This window comes from Cuculus canorus, chromosome 8 (genome assembly GCF_017976375.1).
Source record: "Cuculus canorus isolate bCucCan1 chromosome 8, bCucCan1.pri, whole genome shotgun sequence".
NCBI lineage: Eukaryota > Metazoa > Chordata > Aves > Cuculiformes > Cuculidae > Cuculus > Cuculus canorus.
In genome coordinates this window covers 6,863,861-6,881,767 of record NC_071408.1, presented here as the reverse complement: position 1 = coordinate 6,881,767, position 17,907 = coordinate 6,863,861, and the positions used below count along the sequence as shown (strand labels likewise).

General features: G+C 39.1%; 1 protein-coding gene across 10 annotated transcripts in view; it reads right to left on the bottom strand.

The window, feature by feature from the left end:
- DNM3 (dynamin 3) overlaps positions 1 to 17,907 on the bottom strand; it is a 180,348-nt gene that overhangs the window by 145,189 nt on the left and 17,252 nt on the right. For all 10 annotated transcript variants that reach the window (XR_008450894.1, XM_054072462.1, XM_054072457.1 and 7 more), the window contains exons 2-7: positions 17,622 to 17,695; positions 9,592 to 9,741; positions 7,663 to 7,866; positions 7,020 to 7,118; positions 5,344 to 5,504; positions 2,695 to 2,837 (exon numbers count right to left, since the gene is read on the bottom strand). Coding sequence is in view for 9 of the 10 variants with exons in the window: in XM_054072462.1 (XP_053928437.1) it covers positions 2,695 to 2,837; positions 5,344 to 5,504; positions 7,020 to 7,118; positions 7,663 to 7,866; positions 9,592 to 9,741; positions 17,622 to 17,695 (831 nt within the window). In the remaining variant the exon portion in view is untranslated. The remainder of the gene's footprint in view (positions 1 to 2,694; positions 2,838 to 5,343; positions 5,505 to 7,019; positions 7,119 to 7,662; positions 7,867 to 9,591; positions 9,742 to 17,621; positions 17,696 to 17,907) is intronic.

Below are 17,907 nucleotides of genomic sequence, written 5' to 3'. Positions count from 1 at the left end.
CATAGCTTAGTGTATTATTTTCTTTCCTTATAAATGTTGTTTTTGTTTAAAAAAATACAGTTCATGAGACTGTATGTCAAACTCAGCTACAAATACCGCAGGGCACTGAAGTACACTCATGTTTTATCAGTGATCACATAACTGTAAACGCTACCATTATTCATTACATATATTTTCAGTTGTTTAAGAGAACAACAAGTGAGAGTAGTCTTTTTAGTAGGATAAACAAATAAAAGCCTTAACATCCAATTTATAATACTTATTGTACTTTAATACAAAAGCACACTTATATTTAGATGCTGTTACAGAAACCGCAGAGCTCAACAAGACAGATCACCATGAGCAAAAATCTCCAATCTTATGGCAAAAGGTTCCATTTGCGGAGAGCGAGCTTCTCCACAACGACCCTTTGGTCTTTCTAGTATTTTTCAAAATATACAGCCCAACAGCATCATGTGAATCAAGCCACTGAGCTGATCCAGTGCTGGAAGATTTGGAAGAGATCACTAAGAAACTTACTTTCCCACAGCAAAAAGCCAGCGCTAGGAGTAGGACTTAACCCGTCAGTGTGGCAGCTGTCAATACCACAAGCCCCAGCTGACTTGGTTGTGCTTAGGCTTCTGCAGCAGAAGCGTTCAGAAGAACACACATGAGCATTCCTCTACTTATGGAAGATTCAGAGAGAGATCCATTTTTTTTTTTTTTTTTTTAAAGTAAACATAGGCATAGGTCATAAAACTTGAAATGACAGATTCTGCCAAAAAAGTAACACTGCCAATCAGCTGTACATAAACATCAAACACCCTCATGGCCACATTAACAGAATTAGAGAAACAGTCCATGTGCAGGGCCCCAAATTCAATTTCAGAAGAGGACTGCAGAAGCTCAAGAGCATCTTATGGGGTAAGATGAAGCCGATTTTTTTACTTATATGCATTATGGAATTTGTCCTCAAGAATCAGAGAAAAGAGTCCTAGTTACGTTATTTTCCACACCCCACAAGGAAAAAAAGAGGTTTTACCGATCAAAGAAGTTAATTTCTCCTACAGCACCTACTTATAATGAAGAAGTTGGAAGAAACTATGCAGAGAAATATTGAGTGGGATGACTTACACTGAAATGGAACGGAATTAAATTATTTTTCCTTTAGAACATGTTACAATAGCAGAACAAGCATGAGATACCAGCAACACCTAACAACCCACAACACTTATTCACGTGTTTCTAGCAGTTCAGACACCAAAAATACAGAATTAAAAAACCACCTGTGTTGCACTGTCATGGAAGAGTCAAAGGGGATGGTTCTCTGTTTTTGCAATGAAAACATCTGAAGTAAAGTCATGAGTGACAGACTTACGTCTGTTCTTTTGGGTACAGTTGTTATAAAAACAAGAAGTAAATCAGAGTCTTCAGCTGGCTCAAGGAAGCCTCTCTCCTTCATGTAACTATTTTCCCTTCTGAATTCTGGACTTCTGAGTAGAGAATTAATCCTTTCCAGAATTTATGCACTGTTACAATCCAGCAGTATCCAACTAATCATAGAGAACTGAGAAGGCTGAAAATCTCTGAAATCAATTAGAGTATGACTATGACAACAGTCATACAAAACGAAGAGATAGAGCCATTTTACATCTCTATTTCTTCCTTAGATGCTTCGTCTTCTAAGAGGTAAATTTTAGTCACGTATGAACATAGAAGTGACTGCAGAGGGCTACAATTACAAAAAAAATCATTGCAATTCCACTGACAAACAACAATATTCAATCTATCACCTCTTGAGCCCTAAAGGGTCAGCATCTGCCAAGTCAGTTTTAACACAAGCACAGGTAACTCATCATATCACCTATTTTCCTGCCAGTTGTCAAACGTGTGCCCAGAGAGGCAAAGCACACGAAAGAGGTTTTCACCCACACAATACAGTATCGCTTGAATATAAGAATGGCTGCACTACAGTGGAACAAAAGCCCTGTCATGACAGTCACCAACAATAAGTGCCTAAGAGACCAGAGCGCACACAGAGAGTAATATTTCTCTAGAAAACATATTTGACCTCAATAAATTGTTGTTTGTGGGTTCCAAAGAGCAGTAGGAATTTGTTCTTGTACGTAAAACCTTAAATGTCTTCCTCATTCCCAAGAATCTGCCTAGCTGCTCTCTGAAAGTGTATGAAATTTTAGTAGCAGCTCCTGCAGGAAAGAGCTCTGTGGCTTAGGTGTACATTACATGAAGGACTACCATTAATTATGACATTGCTGTCTACAAGTTCTTTTGGATAGCCAAGCTTCTATGTTGTGAAAAGATGCATTCCTTATTCTTCTTTCAGTTCTCACCTTACACACATCTAATACAATCTCCTTTCCTTGCTTAAGGTCATCTTTTTGACAGGCTGAAGAATGTGTCTATACAATCAGAAGCAGTTTCTTACCTTTAACCATCTTTGCACCTTTTCCTTTTGCTTTCTCTCTTTTCTAGGATTACTAAAATAAATTTAGGAAAAACCCTGCAGAAATTGTAGAGTAAAAAAAATGTTCTGGAACATCAAGCACAGAATTCTTTGGAGTTTGCAAACAGAATCCTTAACTGTATCCTAATCTTTACACTTAAAGCCATTAGAAAAAAAGGAAAAAAAGAGAAAAAAAATATAAAACCAAACCTATACAAAGCAGAAAAGCAGAGAGAAGACTTGACACTCACTGCAACAGTGCTTTCGTTTTTCTGGTTGGATCTTCTGGTCTGAAGTTTTTGTATACCTCTACTTCATGTTCTATAGAAAGCAGCTGGCTCTGGAGTTTGCTTCTGAAGGCTGGCAGAGTGTCCCGAATATGATTGGTAAGTTGCTAAAAAGCAAATAAAAGTCCTTTTATACTAATAAGGATGAAAGCAAGAGGACAACCAATTCCTTCTGACTGCCAAGCATGTCAGCTATGACCTGTGCTAGTTTACCACTGTAGTTCCTTTTGATCTTTGATGCAATAGAGACTTACAGAACACCACCGTGTCCTCTTAGTGTATAAGGAGGCTTGAAAAATTCCTTTGGCCTCTCACTCATTGAGCCCTGTTACTACTTACTTGTTTAGTCACTCACAGAAAAGTTATACACATTACATATTTAACTTTAAGCAACCTCTCATCACCAGGCCCATTTTGCTGGGTTTCCTAAGGGAGTTTTTTCCCAACTCTCTATATACTTGTTCAGCATGACAACTCCTTTATAGCCTCAAGGAGGGACAAGGAAGATTCTGAGCATCCACAGCCCGTGGAGAACAGATATAGAGGGAAGTGTAGACATACAGAGTACCTACTCGGCACACCACACCATTGGGAAAATCCATGTGATTTCTGTTCCCTTGTAAAAGCTATACTAAAGGAAGGAGATTTTGCCCTCACGTTAGTGATTAGAGAATTTTACCTTTCTTAAACACTTGATTTTCAGACATCAAAGGTTCTACCACTCAAGACTATCGTTTTTCAATTTCTGAAAATATACCTAGAAGTACTAGAAAATATTCTGAAGAACGGGAGAAAAAAGCCTGTGTTTAACTTACCTCACTTACTTTCACATAAATATGTCATAACGTGTTTGGACAGTACTATCAATTTATTTATATCTATTTATACCTGCTCTATAAATTCCTCATGCATTGTTCCCAATCCTTTATTAAAACCAAAGTGGACTTTTTCCTCTATGCTGCAAACCCTGTCTCCAACCCCGGTCAGACAAGTGATAAATTAAGAATGTGATATACCAAGATATGTAAACTAAAAATAAAAGTTGTTCAGCAGACCCCAGCAGGCACAAAAAGCAAAAGCTGGAGTTTCCCTGGAGCACCACCTCGTGGAGGCAGGGAAACTGAAACGTTACCTGAAACCACAAACACTAGTAAGTGTTCAATATCTTGGGGGGGAAACTTAAATAGATCTTCCCATATCTAGCATTCTACAAGCAGCAATAGCAACAGAAGACCAACAGTTCATACTGAAACAGATAAATTCATGAAACAGCTCATAAACAAGTTAATAACTCATAAGGAAGGCAAGTCAGGACAGCTAAGACAGTCCAAAGGAATATACAGCTCATCCTTAGATCTCAAAACTAAGACATGTGGATTAAACTGCCAAGGTATAAAGGGCCACAATATCCTGAATACAGACAAAATTGCAGAATACAAGTGAATTCTTGGATCCTGCTGAAGACTTTGGTTCTGAGGCACAAACAAATGGCATTAGCATTCTTTTGGAGTGAGTCCAGAGCATGCCATAACCTGGCTGTCAAGTTACAGCCGCAAAGTCACTGCAGCAAGAAATTAAGCAGGCCAGCCACTTCTTTTCCTACCTCAATCAATAACTTTTCTGCTGTTTCCAGCTGCTATCCAAAACGGACAAAGCCAGGCTGCCCTGGTCTTTGTCTATTCTAGATCAAAGGCTACAATCTGATAGTGAACTGCAAAAAAACACTATCAAGTTTGACACTGGTCAGCTGATAAACTAAGTTTAACAAACACAATCCCAGCATTTTAGAGAAGCAGGCATGACCTAATCTTGTCCTCTTCAAACTCGCTGAGATGTATCGTCATTAGGGTCACGTGCTATTCAAGCCAAGGGATAGCGCTATGATAACTGTAATACGTAGAGACACAAAATAGTGAAGAGAATTATCTACTCCTCCAAGCCTGCTGTAGGCAGTGTCTTCATTCGGACAGTGAGGTATGGGTTTCTCCTCCAGCTAACCAGGAAACAGACCTCTAATTCCTGCTGAAGGAAGCTGTGATCTGACATGGTCTGACAGGGACCCATAGAAATAAATCACAGATTTGGGCAAATCAAAGGCAGTGTGAACAAAGTGTTCTAATTACTGTAGTTGTCATTAATATCATTAGCACATAGTACAACGTTTCTAATAAAAACTACAACAAATTATAGATTGTGAGGTTAAAGTACAGAGATACAGTGAACTCTCAGGATATATGACTTCTAAAACTGTCTTCCCCATCTAAATTTATAAATTTGAATTCTAAAAATCCCTTTAAACTAGAAGAAATGTGACAATTAAGGAATAGGATGGTGTATATCCAGGAAGGGAGACAAATCTTCTTCATGCTTGCACTCAGTTTTAAGAGAACAAGAGAGTCCAGAACCGTCAGTAGAACTCAGAAACTACACTTCACAGGAAGTTTCCGTGTGCTACATGTCATATACAGCTGTTTGTTGCATTGTTGATATTAAACAGGTTTAATACAGGAAACACCAAGAGAGGTTCACTGACCAACATTCATTTTAATAATGATTTGTACTGCTCCTATCATTATGAAAGCTGCTTTTCATCACAAAGGCTTCCGGTTTTACCTGATTTAGAACTTTTTGGAGATATGGTGTTCCCATCCGATCTGCCATGTGCCTGTATGCTGGGTGTGAAAGAAAGAACTTCCTTTCTGCTAGAAGAGCTGCCTTTATGTCCTTCTTCCCATCAATGTCTTTCTGGCTTCTGTTTACAACACCAATATAACCTAAATCAACGCAAAAACAGGTAAGTCAATGCAGCTATTGCAAAGCACTGCCAATTGCTATTATAGCTGCAACAGGATGTGCCTTATGTTTAGTCTGTGTACAAAGAGCGCAAGTGTATGAATTAAGCTTGCAAAATGCCCCCAAAACCCCCCACAAATGCCAAAAACTCCTTAAGAGGAAGACTCAGTTGCGCAGCTCTGCTGTCTTATGGTTTTCTCTCCTTGGCCTTTAATGTCTGATTCAGTCTTTTTTTATAAAGCAAAAAAAAAAAGGGGGGGGGGGCTACAAAGATGATCAGAGGGCTGCAGCACCTCTGCTATATGGACAGGTTGAGAGAGTTGGGGTTGTTCAGCCTGGAGAAGAGGAGGTTCCAGAAAGACCTTATAGCAGTCTTGCAGTACCTGAAGGGGGGCCTAAAAGAAAGCTGGGGAGGGACATTTACAAGGGCACGGAGCGATAGGATGAGGGGGAATGGCCTTAAATTGGAGGAGGGAAGATTTAAATTAGACATTAGGAGGAAATTCTTCATGATGAGGCTGGTGAGGCATTGGAACAGGTTGCCCAGGGAAGTTGTGGATGCCCCCTCCCTAAAAGTGTTCAAGGACAGGCTGGAAAGGGCCTTGAGAAGCCTGGTATAGAGAGAAGTGTTGGCAGAGGGGTTGGAACTGGATGATCTTTAATGTTCCTTCTAACCTCAACCATTCTAGAATTCTATGATTCTACCATATCAAATATTGTTTGCAAGTATTGTAATGACCTTAATAGTGTCTAAATTGTTCATCTTGTTTATGCATAAGACATATTTCCTTTTAAATCACTAACACCAAATATGAAAGTTTCTGAAACTTTGGTGTACCCCAAAGAAACCACCTCGAAAATAAACAAACAAGAAATCCTTAAAACAAAATCAAAACATACACACAAGTCTACATAGATAAATGATACAATATTAGCAAAACAGAGGAAAATTTCTTCTTGTATGCTGGACCAATATGCTCCATGGGAGGAAATGGTGAACATCTCAATAAACTATGTAACTATAATATAGAATCAAAGTTCTTGATATTGTTAACAGAGGAGCAACTGTGGCAGTAGCTGCCAGAACAAACACATGGAATATTGCTGGAAGGAGTCAAAATATGGTTAACAGTGTGATCACCAAAGGTCCAGTGCTTGCTTCTGTCGCATGCAAAGAAAAAAAAGGTTCTTTTGTTACAAGCAACAGCAATCTGGCAGAGAAGAGAAAATTAGCTAGAAACTTTTGCTGACATTCCTTGCTCCCTCTGAATATGCACAGTATTTGGCAGGTCCAGGGAAAAAAACCCCGAAATTTACTTTACTTACAGAGTATTTTTAGCACAGCCATCTTTCATGTTTGCTGAATAGGTAACAGTAAAAGCTAGGAATTCATCTAGTCCAGCATATCCTTAGATTCACCTCCAAGACTCCTAAACATCACCCTTATCCAAACTACCTCTGGACTTACAAGAAAATAGGGAATGGAACACTCTCACCTCTACGAAGGGGGAGTAGTTTGTTTTCCAGAATTTCTCTTGCATCTGTTCCTTCATCCATCAGATCCAATTTTGTGATCACACCGATGGTCCTAAGACCTGACCAGGGTGGAGGCAGGAGAAAAACAGTGAAAAAATCATTTATATTCAGGAAGAATAATTGCATCTTACAATTATATAATAACAGGTATGTGACATTCTCTAAGTTTTTATCACACTACCAGCTACCACTGCATGTTATGACATGTTTGGAAAAGAAAAGATGAGAATTTCCAGTGCTCAAATGTGTTCCTCAAGTCTCTTTAATAAGACTTAGCGTTTCTATGATATGGCCGTGTAAAACTTATGACATATCCAGAAATCCCTCTTGCACCATGGTCCATTTTGCAAGGTATGACAAAAATTTCTAGATAAGCCTTGTCCCATTTGCTTATAGAAGATAATGACAGAATTTTAAAAGTACATTTACAGCATCGTTACTTCAATGATATCAAGTTAACAGATATTTACTGTGAAGTTAAAGCCTATATGGACTGTATATATACACAAAATCATAAATTATATTTCACCAAGGCCTGGTGTAATACTTCCAGTTATGTTAAGAACCCGAGAACAAAAACTGGTTATGTTTAATTATGCTTACCTTGAGGGTCCACTTCCTTAGCTAACTTCAGTGCATCTGAGTTGGCCAGATCAGTGTTAGCTGGAGTCACAGCCAGGATCAGGCAGTTTTCTCGAGAGATGAACTGCATTATCATGTCTCTGATCTGTTGCTCAATATCTGGAGGCTGATCCCCAACGGGCACTTTAGTGATTCCCGGCAAATCGATAAGAGTCAGGCTTAATACTACATAGAAAACACAGCATCATAAAACTGGTTAGCATGCCAGACATGTCTAAGAGGTCAACACATCTATGGCTGCAGACAAATGTTATTCACATGAACACCATAGAACCACCATTATAGGTATAAAAGTGCTGTCAATGGCTCAAACAAAGTGCCTGGCAATCTGAAAAGTACACTTGTTTCCCTGTTGTTCTTTTATTTCTGGATTTAGTAGTACTATTAATATTTGAAACATTACAACTCGCATAGGAGAACAACACTTTAACTTGAACGCTCTTAGAAAAATGAACATGGCTTTTTGAGCTCTTTTCCCCAACAGGAGCTGAGACAAGAGACCATTCCCATTGCATCCTTTCTTTTAAAAAAAGAAAACAACAAAACAAAACACAGTCCTCCACTGACCATGCTTTCAACTGTCTCCAGTTAAGAAATGTCAAGTCAATAGCTAACCTAACGTACACAGCAAAATCATTGTCGGGGGGTTGGTTGTATGCTGTTGGTTTGGGTTTTGGGGTTTTGGTTTTCTTTTTTACTGTGCAAGCTCTTAAAAAAAAAAAAAAAAGTAAAGTAAGAAACAAAGTTTATCCACTAAGAAAATTTATTTTGCTCTGGCATGGTTTCCCCAGCACAGGCTCCAAAAACAACCAGAAGCACCCCAGTTTGTTCAGCCAGAGCTGGGGTAACAGGGGATCCTTTAGACAAGGGAGAAAAATGTGATTCCTAGAAAGGAAACACCACAAGTATATTTGGGGTCGGGCTAATACAGGCACCAGTTGCTGAACTAGAAGACTGACCCCAATAAAACAAAGTAAGAGCATTAGGGAGTAAATTTTCACTTTCTCCTGGAGTCAGCATGTTCAACAAACAAGGTCTGAGGCAGGGCATTTAGTCCAGCTCCTCTCCAGTCAGCTATGCCACATCTGCACTGCAGAGAAGGGCTCAGGGGCTTATGTTTAGAGCAAAGGCTCTGCACGCTATATCAAAGAGAGGTTCAGCATCTCTTTAATCTCCTCTTATTTTAATCTTTCTGTCCTTTGATTCGCAATGAAGATATCAGATGAGGTGGTTAGAAAAACTAAGTGTTTCAGGCAAACACTTCTCTCAGAACAGATTCAATGCAAAACATTTTCTATAGATTGCCTTCATCAAACTGGGCAGATGGCAACCAGAGAATCTAACTTTGATCTGTACTGGGGGTCTACAACAGAAAGCAGCTTCAAACACCATTATTGTCTAAATATATATTTTAGTGACAGTGAACAATAAACGTCCAGTGGGGCAGGAGACATAATGGCTTTCCAGATCACTGATCAGGGAACCCATCTGGAGGGTAGCAAAAAAGTTTTGCCACTAAGTCTCCCATCTCCAATTATTTCTTTTTACTAGGGAGATACTAACTAACTAGGGAGGTATTCTCCCTGATGCAGAGCGAGAATATTTTTAGATCATAAGAATATTAAATGGGACAGAGAGTCCATGTTCTGCCCAACTCTAGTGGCAACAGCTCTCCATCACAGAGTGGCTTCATAACACAGGAGAAGTTGAGGATTCTTTCAGATACGTATCCACTTCTGCTTTGGAAAAACTAAGCTTTCATTTCAGAAGTTTTTTTCAACCCAGAAGACTTCTGATCAACAAGAAGACATACAAAAGGAGACAGCTAGACAGACAAGGCTAAATAATACATTACATAACAGAAATATAAAGTAGAGTGATTTTACCTACCATGTGGAGAATATATTCTTAAATTAATAGGAATCGAAGAAATGCCTTTGTTCATTCCTGTTATTCTATCTGTTTCTACTTCAATTTCCTGACGAACTTCATCAAAATCAGTAAACTTCCTCCCTTTGCAGTGTAGAAATTCAGCATACTCTGTGAAAAATACCAATATCAACTCTGTATTTCACAGGCTTATAGATGTGGACACCCACTTGCAAGCCCCCAGTATCCTTCAGATGTGTAAGCACAAAAGGATTTCATTGTGAATATCAGGAAGGCATTATATCTAAACACATGGTCAGGATAGGATTGCACAGATGAAAATCAGTCTGCAGCAAGAAAGGGTTAGTTAAAGAGTCAAACAGACTGGATACGATTTGCTGGTTTTATCTTCAGCATGTCATCTTTGGGACAACCTGAAATATTCAAATAGATACCATTTACATGAACAGAATAAGGAAGAGATTGTGAATCAGATTCTGAGTTTTCATTTTTACATTTGCCAGTAATACATCAACAAACTGAATAAAAGGAATTCAAGTTCTATATAATAAAAAATTACTGGCACATGTTACAAATGATTTAACAAAAGAGTTCTGTACATTTTTATAAGTTCATCCTAAAAATAATATCAATTAAAAAACCTGTAAGGCTTTTAAACACAACTCCTCATTTCCTAAAGACTTCTTGTAGTCAAAATCCAAACCACGCCTACAAAGTTTGTAGAAGCTTTTATAGTTACAGCTGCAGTTTTGCCAAAGTGGGAGAACACAAAGAATTCTTAAGTCTTAATACCACACTACTTGCCCTCTTATCTTAAAAGAGCATCGACCATGAATCAGGGATAGACGCAGTCTAATTTGTTAGACTCCAACTTGACACTGGGTGCCTGTTTTTTACTCTTGAATCCAAATACTAATTTTTTTATCCCTCTGAATTTCTTAAGAGGTACGTAAGCAGCAGCACAACTCAGGATTTTGAAACTGCAGTTTCTTCCTTCAAACAGGTTGAAACGGAACACAAAGGTTTATCTCACAGAGCAAGACTGTAACCAGAAATAACAGTACAAGTGGTGATCACAGACAGAGGCTCGCAACCTGTCCCCACAAGGTCTAGGCAGCAGGACAGGAGAAAGGCTTGGTACTCAAAGAAATACCAGCAGCTTAAGAGACCTGATTCGAAAATATGGATTAATAAAGGGCCTTATGTATCACTACTGAAGTCTGTTTCCCACAAATCACTTTGTTGACAGAGCTGTTAACAGACAGGTAGATAGATAGACAGACAGACAGACAGATGATAGTAAGTCAGAAACACACAGGAAATCATGACAACAGTTAAAGCAAACTGAAAGCCAAAAAAGGGAGAGAGAGGAGGGGAAAAAGAACAAACAACGACCTTTCTACGCAACAATACCATAATCCCTCCAGATTCAAAGGGACACGGAACCCCACCCTTGTTAAGACAAAAATAGCATATCTCTTATTTTTTAAATAAGGGACAACCTAACAAAAACCTCCACCTTCCTTTTGGCAACTTAAGAATATCTTATATACCTTTTTAGGTCTAGCAGCAAAATTACAACAAATGGGGATTGGTATGTTTCTTGTCAAGTATTTATTTAAAAAAACACAGAGAATATTCAAAAATTTTAAAGTGAAAAATAATACAGTACACAAAATAAAATATCTCAGTTGTTCCAGCACATTTGAGAATTCACGTGTAAAATCTGTTATCTTGGAAGCTGGAAAATTGCTACCTACTGAAAAAAAGAGCTGACAAGTGGTTCTTATTTTATCCCAGTTCTTCATGCACTGCCTCTTGCACTAAATAAGATGTATTCTTAGTTACATTTTTTCTTTTCAGTGGTTCATCGGATTTTCTCAGAAAAATATTTCAAAATTCAACAATTAATACATAGTGCCTCATTGTAATCAGTTGACTGATAGTCAAGGAAGCGTTTCTCCTTGTTCTGCTTAACATTCAGGACAGAAACAGTCCCTGTCTGAAATGGCTTCAAGGTAACTCAAATGAAAACATTTACCACGTTTTAGCTGTGTCAATATTTATCAATAGCCCATTCCTCCCAGTGGCATCTGTGGTCCCATTAGTTCTGAAGGAAGGGACTTTACAATGGTTCACAACCTGTGGTGCCACGCACCGCTACGGGATGAAAATTCAAAGGAACAAGCCGCGCTTTGTTTTGCTCCTTTCAGCCTCAGTCTGTCGTTGGCAACGATGCCACTACCCAGACTGGATACACACAGGCTTTAATGCAATCTTCAGTTTTCAGCTTGCGTACAGAGAAGATAAATCAAACTATATAAAACCGAAGTTACATTAAGAATAACTAGATAAAAAATTAACACATTGTCTTGGCATGTAGAATACTTTGTTTTTCAGCAGACAAATCAACTTGGAAAACAAAATTAAAAAGCTACCACAGCATAGTTCTCTTTAGAGCACCCAACCACAAGTGTCACAATAAGTGATTATTTCTCTCTTCAGTTTTGATTACATTAGACAAATCATACAAACAAGCGTTACATGATAACACTTTTGAAAATGCTCCTTGTTTTTCCAGTGAGTTATTTCCCTGCATCTTTATGACTTGATCTAGCACAATGTTATGTTGTTATTAACAATAAGATGTCATGTTGTTTTCAAATCATTTAAACGACGTACACACTTGAGATCTTTGATAAATGCATCTCTACGCTAAAGAGAGCTGAGCTAGGAATGCCACCTGATGAGACACGGAATGGCCTTTAGAAACACTTGAGATAATCTAAAAACCCTTACTGAACCCAGGATTAAAGACACCCGCTACATCTTTATTTACAAACCTGTTCCCCTGTAATTAAAAAAAATAAATTAGACTGACACAATGGGATTTTTTTCCCCTTGATGAATTTGTGTTGGCTGCTATTCACGTCAAGTTCCTTTCAGATTGTTAGTTAATAACTAATTATAGATTTCTTTTTCCTAAAAGTGAACTTTGGCTGATTTTTCTGTCACTTTTATTAATTATCTTTTTGAAGACAGGCAAATAGAGAGCCATTTTCCAGCCTATCAATGAAGAGATTCCACCTTTTCTGATGTCACTGATCATCCACTTGGGATCAAGGGAACAAAGCCTTCCAGGCAGAACCACTTGTAAAATCGAGTATTGGTGGGTATGATTCCTTTGCCCCACCGTGAGCTTTTGCCATGCCCTACTTGAGGGTGACGAGGGGAGAACTGCCTGAACCCCCAAGCCCAGTGAGCCAAGACCTCCATGGTCACTGTGCTGCGGAGAGCTCAGGTCACTCCAGGCATTGTTACAATACACACACAGGCAGACAGCAGTGAGGAAGATTGCAGTCGCTGTAACCTTACACTAACAGCTTAAATCCAGGTGCCAGACTGACAGCGCCTTCCCTCTCTTCCAGCACATCAGCCCTATTCTGGTGATGAGCTTTTCCCTGCCCCAGGAAGGGGTTCACCAGTCATGACCACCTTTTCCCCATGGTGATATCACATTTTAACTTTTCCGATACACAACCCCACATCTTTACTGGTCTCCACAGCATCCCTGTTTGCCACCTAAATAAGCAGCAGCCAGAGAAGGGACCCAGACAGCTGCAGCCACTGCCTTCCTCCCCTCTCTGCAAAGCACCCATTGGTCCTGTGGCACCCTTCTATTCAAGTTTTTGCCCTTGAAGACCTCCAAACGCCTTCCTGCAGATGAAGTCTGGAAGATCATTTGAGTTAGCTGAAATAATCAATCTAAATTACTTTTATAATTTTTTCATTTTCTTTTAGAGTGTTGGTTTTGCCACCAGATGGCAACAACAGACGGGTATGCTTGAGGAGCACTCTCAGAACAGCAGATCCTTGCATTAAAGCTCAGCGACTTCAATAGAAGAGAGCATCTACAAGACTTCACAAAAAAAGCCACAATGTCTTTTGAACCTTATGGTGATTTACTTCCCGCTTAGTGTTCTAATTAACAGAACTAAAACAAATGTGGGAATTGCACACGACTCGTTCATCCAGAAAATGTCGACATTAATAATGATTTTCAAAATCTGTTATCTGCTGCTTCTTTAGAAAAGAAACTCAAACAAGACCATGAGAAAACCTGAAATTCCTCCAAAAACAGTGAGCAAAATTAGGAAAGCAACCCTCCTAGAGCCAAGATATTTCAACTTGTAAATAACACGTAACAGGATTTATATAGAATGATAGAATGATAGAATGATAGAATGGGTTGGGTTGGAAGGGACCCTAAAGCTCATTTAGTTCCAACCCTCTGCGATGGGCAGGGACACCTTCCACTGGATCAGGCACTCCAAGCCCCATCCAACCTGGCCTTGAACACCTCCAGGGATGGGGCAGCCACCACTTCTCTAGGCAATGTTTCAGTGCCTCCCCACCTCCACAGGAAAACATGTCTTCCTGAGATGTCATCTAAATCTCCCCTCTTTCAGCTTAAAACCATTCTCCCTTATCCTGTCCCTGTACTCCTTGATCAAGAGCCTATCCTCAGCTTTCCTGGAGCCCCTTTCAGCACCGGAAGCTGCCACAATGTCTCCCTGAAGCCTTCCCCAGGCTGAACATCCCAACTCTCTCAGCCTGTCCTCGTATGGGAAGTGCTCAGCCCTTGGGTCATCTCCATGGCCTCCTCTGGATTCACTCCAACAGATCCATGTCCTTCCTGTGCTGAGGGCTCATACATAGCAGGCAATGTATTTTTAACAAAGAGATGACCTACAACAGAGCCTTCACCCAAAACCCAAGAACATTTTTTGTTTTCACTGCAGTTTAAAAGAGTCTCAAGAAATCTAGATAAATTATTCCACTTCCACAGGAAGGAGAAAGCGCAGCAAGATGAAAAACAAATTGTCTAAGGTTAGACAGAATGTTTGGTAATAGAAAAAAAGAAAAAAAAACCAAATCCCCACCTCTCAAGACCTTCTCAGGCATTTCAAGCCATTGCCTTCCCAAAGCTTACTCAGCAGCAACATTTAAAACTGTTAACTCCTACAAGAAGTATTTAATCTTACTGATGCATTGGCTCAAAGAATCACCAAGCATACTGGAAGCTGTGAAAGAAAAACTTAGAATGTTTAAGAAAAAGGTTTTAATACATAAATTGAGGCACACTAATTCCAAGGAATAAAAATCCCCCAGCTCACAGCTCTTCTTAACGAAATTATGGTAACACATGACAAATCGGTACAGGTTAGCATGTTTAATAGCAAAACCTGCAGAGAGCTGAAATGGAACTGAAGTACCTTATGCAGAATTCAGTTATATTGCTTCAAGACTACCGAACACTAACACAGCCTTGAAATTCCTGTCTCAGCTCAGCCGTGCACCAAGAGTTAGATCTTAAAGATACACAAGGGAAAAATCCTTCTAGAAGCACAGCTACAGGAATACACATTTTGATTTTTTCTATGCTACCAAGTAGATCTCATATTATCAAAATCAAAGGAAAATAGTCACAACTATTAAAAGACTGACTCATTAGTTGCAATGTTTAATTAAAACCTTTGTCTTTGCCTCCAAGATTTCAGCAGAGTACAGTATTTGCATAGATGTGGAAGTGCAAATGCCATAAAGCCATTTAGGAATTGCACAGTTGCCACCAAAATATGTAAGTGATTAAAGGAGGTCAACAGGTCACTACAATACTACTTGTGTATTTGCAGGGGTAACAGCTCTTTACTCAGAGGTGTCAGACCTTCTAGACATCAGAGGTCCCCTGATAACTCCTCACAACCAATTCCTGATGCACCCTTCCATGGTGTATCCAATCCTAACAACGAGTGGCCAAAGCTTCCTCTTAACTTTGGTGGATACAAATGCTGCAGCTGCCCATCTTCATCACTTAATGCAATGACTCAAAGTTAAATGAAGCTTTAACTTCTTCCTCCAATCAAATTCACATTCAAAAAAGGTTCTCGGTCAGTTCCAAAACATTGCTAAAACATCTTGCGGTCATCTCTGCATCCCTGTACATTACAGAGGATACTGTAGAAAGTATCCTCTGTAAGAAATACTTTAAGATTAAATCTTAAAAGAGTCAAGAGAGATCCTAGGATTAGAGACCCTACTACAGCAGCAAGAATCTGATATGCTCCTCTAATCACTTTCGATAACATTTTAGATAATTATGGACTTGATAAAAATCAGTCCAGCATCTGCTTCCTGCAAAAGAACACTGTGCTTCCCTAAGTGCTTTTCTTTATTTTCTTTTTTTAAAATTAGTTCAGAAAGATAAAGGTGGCTTCAAAGATAAAGTTATTTGGAATTTCACCTCCAAAAACAACAACAACAAGGGAACAAAGTTTAAAGAAAGTAACAAAATAATTAAAGCCTGCATTTTAACCATCTTGACATTGAAGCCCAAACAAGAAATACACAGCGTTTCCCAAAGGGAGAAATATGCCTTGACATCCAGGAAACACAAAATCAGGCAGAAGCCCTGTTCTCAGAATTTATTTAAAGTTTTTCTTGTGCTATTTAAGTTACAATGAAGAACTACTTTCAAGCAGAGAGGTACCTCTACAAAACCTAGAGGCCTGCCTAAAGCTGGCAATACTATGTAGGCAAAATAATGGGGAAAAGAGCAGAAAAAAGGAAAAGCCCTTTCCTTGCCCTCTTAACCGAGGGACATTGATGACTTTAGGAAACAAGGCAATACAGACCCGGTAGGTAAGTTTAGGCTGCAGATCTAAGAATAAGTATTTAACCAGCTGAGGGCACAGTGTAGGAGTTCACTTTACTAATCTGTATCTCCCCACAGTTTAACTACTTGGTAGGATATGCCAGCACACAGCTCGATTCTTATATTCCTTCTGCTCTAACACGGTGCTGGATTCTCCATAGCTAGACCTTATTCCTGCATTTCTGCATGTTCTGTCACAGATCAAAAGTCAGATACGCAGAAATGGCAAGTATTCATATCTCCAATTAAAACAATCTTCATCTTTTAATAGATATAAAGCACTATACACATGCCACACACTCAAAAATCCTGAAGTTTCTAAGCTGAACATACAGAAATACTGGATTCCACAATTTTTCCTTTCTCTTCCACAGTATAAACACTACGGAAAACTTCATAGAGACACTGAAAAATGAACGTGCTTTACAAGCACTAGTTCAGAAAAAAAACTGGAGCCTAGGCAGATCGAAGGCTACCTTCCTGCTGAGCAAGAAAAAGACCTTTCAGGGGAAAAATGCACACAAAAACTTAATTAAATCTCACACACAGGGACAGATTAAAGTTCTGGGGGCAGCTTCAACTTTGTTTCTTCCCCAGCTTCATCATGTTCCATAATTTAAAGAGCATTTTTTTATTTTTAAATGCCGTTTTGGGATGTTGCTTCATTTGCTTTTACTGTTTTAAGCAGAAGTCATAGTAAACCAGTGACTTTGTTGCTTACTTTGGTTTAGAAGCAACAACAACAAAAAATACTTAGACGATGGACAAGCGCGGCTGCTTTTATGTACGCTAGGGAACTGAACTACACCACAGCAGATTAAGTGCTCCTTGGAAGAGTATGAAGTGGTGAATTCTGATGAAAAATCTCAATACATCACATAGCTCAGTGGCACACACATACCGCATTTTTATTTTTGACCAAACAAATACCCAGAAGCCTTGTTCTCCCCAGTCTGCCTTCTGCTCTACTTAGTGCAGTGAGCCCAACCAAAAAAGACAAGTCACAAAAAGCAATCAAAACAAATTAATACATCAAAGCTGATTTCAAAAACACTTTGTATGTTCCTGAACAGCTTCAAGTCTGATCTTGGAATAAATTTAGTATGTGTGCTAGGATGGAGATTTTACTGTTTTCCCAGATAGGACAATGAGATCAACTGGTCTTGAGCGCACAGTTTTGAAGGAGCAGGCCTTTGTTCCAGGCAGCTAAGTTGCACCTTTCTTCACACTGCTTAAGTTTTCCTGGAATATTTTTCCCTGCTGAAGTACATCAGCACTTTGTCCAGGCATTGAACCAAAAAGAGAGAGAGGTTACCTGTTTTTGCAGTGATGAGTTGTAAGACCAATGGTCGCCTTGTTACAATTCCAGAACCTCGCGGAAGAAAATCCCTGGAAACATTAAAAAAAAAAAAAAAAGGTTACTACCAGAAAGCACTGTCCAGTTTTATAAGAAACTGGACTAATTTGGAGCCTCTTGTATGCCTCCAGCAGCAATGAAAATGGGAAGTAGGTGGGGATGGATTTACTACTATAAAGTAGGGCTGTTAATGTTGATTCGGGATGGCAGTAGGTCATTAGACAAAGATGTATTAAAACTAAAT